The sequence below is a fragment of the Macrotis lagotis genome, chromosome 1, assembly GCF_037893015.1.
Source record: "Macrotis lagotis isolate mMagLag1 chromosome 1, bilby.v1.9.chrom.fasta, whole genome shotgun sequence".
Taxonomy (NCBI): domain Eukaryota; kingdom Metazoa; phylum Chordata; class Mammalia; order Peramelemorphia; family Peramelidae; genus Macrotis; species Macrotis lagotis.
In genome coordinates this window covers 700,335,964-700,346,092 of record NC_133658.1, presented here as the reverse complement: position 1 = coordinate 700,346,092, position 10,129 = coordinate 700,335,964, and the positions used below count along the sequence as shown (strand labels likewise).

Sequence of the window (10,129 nt, the reverse complement as noted above, 5' to 3'; positions counted from 1 at the left end):
TGTTTTGTTTTTTTTTTTGGCAAGGCAATCAGGTTAAGTGACTTGCCCAAGGTCACATAAGCCAAGTAATTATCAAGTGTCTAAGACTGGATTTGAACTCAGGTCCTCCTGATTCCATGGCCAGTGCTCTATCCACTGTGTCACCCAGTTGCCCTGAGAGTGATTTATGACAAATAATAATGTTCTATAGGATTTGCTAGGCAGAACATTACTCTTTTGCTTCTTTGGTACTAACCATTTTTCTTTAGCTTTTTTTTATATTCTAATCTATCATCTCAGTAATATAGAGCTGATTCATACTCCCTAGAGAACCTGTCTCTTTGTTAATTATATTGGATTAATGTTTTTTATGTTTTCAAGTAGCTTAAAGTAATAAAGGTTTTGCTTTACAAACTGCATGTCCAAGGTGGGATGTGGTTGTCACTAGAGAAGGTGCCAGGCAGGTCAAATGAGCTAGTTCAAGTGTACCAGAAGAGTCAGTCAGAATGACAAATGTTGAAGACTTTCTGAAAGCCAGAGTGCCTTTCTTTTCATAGACAACAGACTGGGGAAGGTTTTAAGAGTGAAGTGAAGTGAAAGTGAAGTGACTTAGATCTTATCTTTCATTCTCTTTCTCTCACAAAACACCTATCAGATGTAGGACTTTTCCTTAATACATATACACATATACATATATATATATATATGTATATATATATATATATAACATACATATCATATAATATTCAGTAACACAGGTCTATTTTGCATTATAAATGCCATTATGTGGAGTTTTAATTTGATCCTTTGGAAATGGAGAGCCATAGATAGTTGCTGGCAATAAAATGGCAAGATACGGAGAATTCTTTAGTGATTAATGTGATGGTGGTGTATTGGTTGGAGCATTGATTGTAGGAGGGATAGCCAATTTATGAGATTTAGTGTAATAAAGCACAAGGTATCAAGGCCTTGATTGTATCAAGGTATTGATTGTATTAGTACTATGTGGTAGATAAGAATTTACTTCAGCTTGTCTTGTGCTTTAGGTTTAGAATTGAAACAAAATGAGACAATCATGGATTAGGCATACATAACCATATCTTGAAAAGCATAACTGACTAAAGGTACAGCATTGATTTCAGTTTTGTGCTGGTCAAACTGGTCTGCTGATCCAAAGCTTAAGAATGTGTCTCCTCCTGGATTCATATTGGCTAGCTTTTTTATTTAGGTCACTAGGAACTACATCAATGGCTCAAGACTTAGTTGAGCCAATTAAATTTTGAAGATGTTTTCAATACATTTAAAGGAGAAACATGGCAGATAGTGCTTCTACCATATGGACAATAAATGAATAAATAATAATAATAATAATTTAAACTTGGCTAGATTAACCTGTATCATATGTTGGAGAAGACCATATCTCCATTCTTGGGGAGCTCACAATATTAAACTGATAATTTATCTTTTAATTAATAATATATGGTGATTATTTGGGGAGGCAGGACATATACCAATAATAGGAATAATAATTTATGGAGACTTAGAATTAAAGAGTTAAAATCAATAGTGCATTAATTCAATGAAAATTTATTAAGCACAAAATTAAGAAAGGTCACATCCTTGTTCTTATGGAGCTTACAGTCTACCAGTGAGACAAACTTAAATACTATGGTATACAATGTTACACAGTAAGTATACCGCAAAGGTACAAAGTGTTTTGAGAGGCCAAAATGGAGAGGAGTCATTACTGAATGGAGTGAGGGATAGGTCAGAGAAAGATGAATCAGGAAAGATTTAGTGAAAAAGCAGACAACACATGTTACAGAAGTTGAAAGAAAAAAATCAATGTGGATCAGAATGATTGAAGAGGATTCCATGAATGAAGCAGGACTATTTTTTGACTAAATTACTTCCAAGGGTTTTATCCAAGTAAAAGAAACAATGGAAAGGATTGGAATAGAAACGTTTATTGATGTTTAGTTCATATGTAATTTGCATGAGCTTACACAAAGACACAGTTATTTCTCAGGTGATTTCAGTCTCCTGTAAATATACTTTGTCCTTTTCATTGTCCCAGATTCTAGACTGCCCCAACTCTCAAATAAAAAAACAAAACAGAGAGCTTGGCAGCAAGTTATAACAAGAGTGCTTGTCTTGTATTTTGAAATTGGTAGTTTGATTTCTAATTCTATCGCTATCATAATCATATTCATGGATTATGAGCAAGAGGATAGAATGGAAATGTCACTGGTTTTGAATCAAAAGATTTGGATTTGAATACTAGTTTTGCTATTTTTTATATACATCATCAGAGATAAGTCACAAACTCTCTGAGTTTCATTTTTTCCATGTGTAAAATGAGATGACTAGACTAGATAATATTTGAGGTTCCTTCTAACTAAAGATAGGGATCCTCATAACAAATATCTTTCAACCACCTGTTGGCTATCCCAAGAACGGGAGTACAGTTGATTATGATAAAGATAGCAACAGATTCCTATGAAAGTTTTATCTATTTGCCATGTGATAAGAATTGAACTTGATGGAGATTTCACTGCTATGGAGAACTCCTAAATGCAGAAACTTCTTTTACCAATGCAGGTCAGTAGTTTTTCTGCAATTTATAATCTTAGTGAATTGCCTAGACCATTAAGAGGCTAAGTGACCTGAATGGGATCACATTACCACTATGTGTCATATGTTACTGATTTAGAGGTCATATATGTGTCATATATTCCTGATTTAGAGGTCATCTCTTCATCTACTGTGCTACACTGGCTTTCTAAGCTCTTAATAAACAATAGTAAATAATAGTTTCTATATGAATGAGTTAAAATTATAAGTGAAAGTCACAATGAAAGTCATTTGTGTATTTTCTAGATTATTTTTTGCTAGTAAATGTTGGAACTTTTACATTTACTACATTCAAATGACAAAACTGAATAATAATATATTTTTATGTGATAGCATCAAATTCAAAGACTATACATGATAGGGAAAACAAAATGAAACAAAGCTCCTTTTAAAAAAAATAAAATGGTATAGCAATGATCAGTAAACCTCTTTTACTTGGCAACATAAATTGGTTACAAAAGGAAGTTTTACTTTAATTTATGATATACCTATATTTGTCACAGTAGATGTGCAATGAATTCTTGAATAAAGATGCTCCAAAACAATGATTTGATTTGTGTGTGTGTGTGTGTGTGTGTGTGTGTGTGTGTAATGTTAATGATATTGCTGGTATAATGTAGCATTTATAAATATATTCCATTATATATAGTCTATTCTAATTTGTTTGTATGTGCATACATACATTTATATACATACACATGTATACATATATGTATATATGTATGTATGCATTATATTGGAATTCACCAGATTCTTACAAAGTAGCAAGCAAAGAACCAAATATTGCATCATGGCAATGTTGATAGAATGAAGCATAACAAGGAAAAAAAAGCAAATTAGAAAGAAAAAATATGTCCTACACTTTTAAGTATAACAAATCTATATATTTCTAGAAGGGAGGGTGGGACATTCCTCAGAACATTGCCTATGGTCAGTGTATTAATTAATGATCCCTGTTTACCAATATTATTGACCTGACAATAATGAGCGACTTGCCCACTATTATAAGTTATGCCTTTTAATACTTTTAAAAGGAAGGAAAGAGGCACTACCCTGTCAGTACTGGTAATTCAGCTGAGTGCCTAAGCATCCCTGGCCTACCTTGGAGAAGCAGTTCAGTCTTACTAATATAAATGATGATTTGTCTAAATAAATTTTGGTCCAAAACTTCTATATATAAGTCATTTGTGTTCTATAAATCTACTGTTTTCTGCATCCACAAAAAAGTTTTTTTTACAAAGTTTCTAAGAAAAATTTCAAATCTCAAAGCAGATTTATAAGTAGCAAGATGCAGTAGGCATCTTACTTCAAAATAATTGAAAACATTAAAAAAAAACCCAATGCAGAAAGAAGGTGGACACCTTCTTTGAGAAGGAGTCCTTGCAGCTGTACAAAAAGGAAGAATGAGGGCACCATCATAGTGGTGTACTTTTGCAAGTTTTTATGAATCTCTTGGAAAAGTTTTATAAACAAACACTGGCATTTTATTGAAAATATGTGGAGAAATCCGTCAGCACATATTCCTTTTGCTTTGTCAGTTCTACCAAACAAATCCCTTTATTGTTAAGATGCTAAAAATGGGAAAGTACAATCATTTACTATTTCTCCAAGCTGAGTGAATAGTGGCAAAGCTATGTGTCTAAATTAAAGAGACTATGCATTTTCCTATAACTGTTATTTTCCTCCAAATTTTAAAGGAGTTATCTCAGTGTTTGTCATTGGTGGAGTAGGTATCTTGGAAAGTAGCTTCTGTGTGTGATGGAATATATCAAAAATTCTTAGATGTGGAAATCAGTGGTGGTGTTGTAAGCAAAGAGATTATGTTTATAAGGAGATCAAGGTATGACTGGTTTATGCCTAGGTATGGATGAAAAATTTATCCCAAATCATTATTTTAGGAAATGTAGTGAGACTAATGATTAGGGCAGAATGTGGAGATATGTACCTCTGGACTGTATTGTTGGCCAGGGGATTAGGTATTCTGTATTCTTGCTGTAAAATGACTACTGTCTTTTGAGGTCATATCTTATCTGTTAGCAATGATATGTTTGAATGGCTTTGGAAGAGAGATATCCAAGGGACCAAATAGACCTAGAATTCAAGGTGTGATTAAAACAAATGTCTTTGAAATTATTGTTCCCTAAAGAATAATGGTACACTTTTTGTAGTTAATATTCATCTGGATACTCAAATTAGTCAATAAACATATTAAACATCTATTATGGTGCCAGAAACTATACTAAGCCTTGGCTATATAAGGGGAAGACAACATATAAATAACTGTACAAACAGAACATATAAAAGATAAATTTGAGATAATCTACAGAGGGAAAGTACTAGCATTAAGGGAAATCAGGAAAGACTTCTTGTTGAAAGGAGGATTTTTGTTTTGACTTGAAAGAAGCTGGGGGAAAACAGGACATGAGATGATAAGGGAGAGAATTCTAGGCATGAGGAAAAACCACTGAAAAGTGCTCAGGGTTTCTAGTTCTAGGCACAAGGAAATTAGTGTTCCTGGGATCATCAAGTATTTGGGGAGGGGTGCAGAAAAAAAGGTCTAAGAAGACTGAAAAGGTTGAGGTGGGAGGAGAAGGATTTTGATTGCCAAATAGAGGGTTTTGTATTTGATTCTGGAGGTAATAGGGAGCCACTGAAATTTGCTGAATGGGAGGGTAACATGCTCTGACCTGCATTTGGGAAGGTCATATTAACAATTGAATGGAGGATGGACAGTAGTGGAGAGAAACTCGAGGCTAGGCAAACAAACCAGGAGACTATTGCAATAAACCAAGCATAAGATGATGAGGGCCTGTACCAGATGAGTGTCAGTGTCAGAGGAGAGAAGGGGCAAGAGATGTTACAAAGGTAGAATTCCTAGTACTTGGCAAAAGAGCAAATAGGTGGTAAAGGTGAGGAATCAAGGAGGATGACCCCCAGGTTTCAAGTTTGGGTGACTTGAAGAAATAGAAGTTTGACAGTAATATGGAAGTTAAGAAGAAGGAAGCATTTGGTAGAAAAAGAGACATGTGCTAGAAAGACACAAAATAGAATAGGTAGTTTATTTTATCACTTTACTCAAAAGAAGGTATATCACTGGATATTTCCTTCTTATCTGCTTTCAATGAAGATATCTTTGTTGGCTTTTGTTCTTTCCTTTTAAAAACTTGATCTTGTAAATTTTAAATTATGATGTAAAGAATTGCAATCTTACTTACCATTCCTTATTTCAGAAAACAATGGTACTTACAGATTAAGTGGATGAAATTATAATTTTGATTTTGAAGACTCCAGTTCTCATTCTATTTTTAACAATCATTCAAAGACTTGTGAACTAATGCAAAATAAAAGTCCATCCAAGTTTACTTTCTTCTTTATATCACAAGTATGGCCTCACAATAGAAAAGAAAATGAAATCTAAATAAAGGTCAGGGTATCAAGGGTATCTCCTGAACCAAGAATAGGAAGGAACAGAGAGGTATATAATTACACAGCTCAAAACTTATGTCTCACATAAAAAATATAATATCATATTTTTATTAGCAACTAAATCAGTAGAAAGTACTAATATTCAAAACAGGAGGTTGTGTTGGCTCAAGAAAAGGTGAGATATTGAAGAAAGAGGCATTTGTGGAAAAGCAATAGGCCATTTCCTGTCCGTGGCTGCAGTCTTGGGGACGTGTAACTGCCATGATGAATCCAACTACCATCACAACCACACCATTAAGAAGCATCACACTGGACATAATCTTATCTGGGTGGATCCATCTTTCTTCTGAGAGCTTCAGGTAACAAGCTGATGGGATAATAAAAATAAGTGGAGCTGCACAGAGGACACCCTGTGAGTTGGAAATGAGAAGAAATAAGGTAATTTGGCAGAACAAACATTTTTTTCAGACAGTTACCAAACAAAAAAGTGTTTGTAATGGTTCTTTAAATCTTATTTCATGACCTGCAACTGAATTAGAAAGATGAGGAGAAAATATCAAAGAATTTAGAAATTATGTTTTATTTTTTTCAGAGTATGTTTACAAATAGAGGATTTTGCAACCACAGACACAAAGAATATTAGAATTGGAAAGAGCCTCAGAGACAATCTTATACAATCCCTTCTTTGAACTAAAACCTACAGAGATCTAGAGTGATCCACCAAAGATCAGAGAAATGGTATAGAACTCAGGCTTCTATAAAACTTCAAAATATGAAAATTAACTCAAAACAGTGTATGAAAACAACTTTATTAAACTATTGTTATTTCAACATATAGTTAAGAATAAGAATATTTTTCATGACTACCAATGCAACCTTTTTTTGCAAATGCATTTTTGAATCATTTTAAGAAATTGTTATCTATAATACCACAATTTTGTTCAAATATCCCATTTATTAAACTAAAACTTATAATTCATATAGTCAATAAAATAAGTTATAAAGATTTATTTTAGATTTATTTTGGGTTATGTTCCTTACTTTTCTACACCACTTGGCAGACTATCAAATAGAAAATGCCTAAACCTTTAGTTAGTATGAGATTAGACTGTTTTGGGGAAGTAGATCTCCCTTTTTTAGCAAGGAAACCTTCTCAGTATAAATTTAAGTGTATACCCATAAATAAAAATAGGAAAAATAGCTCTCTAAATGCACTTAGCAATAAATAGCATGTCTAAACCCTTATCTGTGTAAAAACCAAACACACTCATTACCTTTACAAGCAGACACAAGGGCCTAAATAGACTAATTTTCTTTTTTTTTTTTAAGTTTTTTGTAAGGCAATGGGGTTAAGTGGCTTGCCCAAGGTCACACAGCTAGGTAATTATTAAGTGTTTGAGGCTGGATTTGAACTCAGGTACTCCTGACTCCAGGGCAGGTGCTCTATCCACTGTGCCACCTAGCTGCCCCCCTAATTTTCTAGACCAGATTAGCAAATGGATAAATTCAGCCAAAGGGGAAAGTGTCAGACTTAAAACAGAGATTGGGAGATAAAATGCAAAATTAAGAAAGAGGGACTTGGTCATTCTCACAATTGTCAACATTCCCTTCCACCCCCCCCCCCCCACCATGGGTGTTATTGACAAACCTCTGTGGTATATTAAAGACAGGCTAGAAGCTTTTAATTTAAACAATGAATAACAAAAAAATCTTGCTTTTCAGGTCACACAACTATTGCACAAAATAGAAAGTTGTTGGATTTCATTGGATCCATAAATAACATTTTTCATAAAAGTAGTATTTTCAGTTTTTAGGGTTTGTTTTATTTTCTGGTATGCCACACTTTGTCTTTGATAGATTTGTAAAGGCAGATTTTCAGAATATGAAAAAAAAGGAGAGATGATATCTATAGAGTAGCTTTAATGGAAATACTTTTGCCAATGTATGTCAATTTGGAAAATGTCTTCTATATTCAATGAGAAGTCACCAGGTATTTTGCTACCACAACACTCTTAGAAAGACTTTTTTTTTAGGTTTGTTTGTTTGTTTGTTTTTTTCAAGGCAAATGGGGTTAAGTAGCTTGCCCAAGGCCACACAGCTAGGTAATTATTAAGTGTCTGAGGCTGGATTTGAACTCAAGTACTCCTGACTCCAGGGCTGGTGCTCTATCCACTGCGCCACCTAGCTGTCCTTAGAAAGACTGATGAAAATAATGAGCAACTGTGATTTACCAAATTATATAATGAGTAATAATGATAATTAAAAATGATAAAAGAGAATGGCACTATTTTAAAGGTTTCAGGATTTTATGAATAAGAAAGGTTATCACAATATAATGCTGTTATTGGAAGTTGGGAACACCTGGGTTCAAATCCCTGCTTTGATACTTCCTAGCTGTTTAATAGCTGTAAATTACTCAGCCTTATCAAGTCTCATGTATAGAATGGAGGGAGTACCTGTAGTCATTATCTCACAAGGTTTTCGCTAGGCTTAAACCAGAAGGAAAAACACTTCCACAAGAATTCAAATTCCTTGAAGGCAGAAATTATTTCAGTTTTGTCTTTTCATTACCTGATGCTTATGGATGTTGAACTGAGTTGAAACAGGATGAAAGAAGAAAAGAAACAAGAATTTATACAGTGCTTACTATATACTAGGCAATGTGCTAAACATTCACAAATTTTCTTTTCATTTGATCCTTACAATCACCTTGGGTTTATTGTTGTTCAGTCATGTCCAAGTCTCCATGATTCTATTTAGGGTTTTCCTGGCAAAGATAAGGAAGTGATTTGCCATTTCATTCTCCATTCATTTTACAGATGAGGAAACTGAGGCAAACATGGTTAAGTGACTTTACCAGCATTACGCTGATAGTAAAGTGTCTGAGGTTGCATTTGAACTCAGGACAAGGAGTTTTCCTGACTTTAGTCCCAGAACTCTATCCACAGTGTCACCTAGCTGACCCTTAATCTTGCAAGATAAGTTTTATTATTAAGCTCATTTTATACTTAATGAAAATGAAGTAGTCAGAGGTTCAGTGGCTTACTCAGGATCACACAACTAGTTAAGTGTGAGACTGGATTTGGAATCAGGTAGGACCCAGTGCTCTATCCACTTCCCTCTGCAGTTTGGGGAAGAAATCAGCAGACCAGAAAAGGCACTGAACTATTAATAATCCTCTGTGGGAATGTGATAACATGATAAGACTATAAAAATGCATTCCAATAAAAAAGCTCAGATTCTCTATATAGTTTCCATTTAGAAAAGCTAATTGTAAAATGGATGACTGGTAATAGACATGGAGAACAAAAAAATTTGCTTTCAAGTAAACCAGGTTTGAATGTATCAGTAACTGCCCAGATTTTGGTCACATAATAAGGAGCCAATTAACTATACTTAGGTGTATTATAGAAGATTTTATTTCTATGAAGTAAGTGCTAACTATTGGTGTGAAATAAAGGCTTATAAACATCTCAAATGTAAATATAGAAAGACTTTTTAAAAATCAACTTTTTGGTAGGGATAAATTTATGTGGTGTTTATTCCTCTAGAATCACAGAGAGGTGTAGAAGCACTACAAAGGCTGGCAATAGTTCCTCTTGAGTTATCGCTATCCAGAATTTTAGAACTGTTCCAATGTCAATGTTCTAGGAAGGGCAAATCAATAAGCATTCTGTTTCTTTTATACTTCTCACAATTGAGAAAGTAGTTATTAAGAATAAATCTTATTAGAAATGAAGCTAATGTTTGAACTAGAGGAAGTCTGGTCAGATGTTGTATCTGAATATAAGATTCCTGCCTCAAAATCTGCTAATTCCACCAATATGATGGCAAATCTGATGACAAATGTCAACATTGACAGCACAATCATTATCATTTTCTTTGCTTTAAATGATTACACTTTTAAATTGAGAACACTGTATGTGCTTTTGGAAGCATGTCATTATATGTTATACAACAGAGAAACAAGGCAGGATCTATAAAGGTCCAATATTTTACCATCCTTTTAATGGTTCATTAATTCAACTGCTAACATTTACAGCATGATGGGATCTTTTATACATGGCAAGTAAAGTTTCCACAACTTCAT

General features: G+C 33.8%; 1 protein-coding gene across 5 annotated transcripts in view; it reads right to left on the bottom strand.

Moving 5' to 3' along the window:
* Nucleotides 1-6,124: 6,124 nt before the first annotated feature.
* The window catches only part of SLC38A11 (solute carrier family 38 member 11), a 78,625-nt gene continuing 74,620 nt past the window's right edge, over nucleotides 6,125-10,129 (bottom strand). For all 5 annotated transcript variants that reach the window (XM_074236574.1, XM_074236582.1, XM_074236563.1 and 2 more), the window contains one exon: nucleotides 6,125-6,449. In XM_074236574.1, coding sequence (XP_074092675.1) covers nucleotides 6,162-6,449 — 288 coding nt within the window. In that variant the 3' untranslated portion in view covers nucleotides 6,125-6,161. The remainder of the gene's footprint in view (nucleotides 6,450-10,129) is intronic.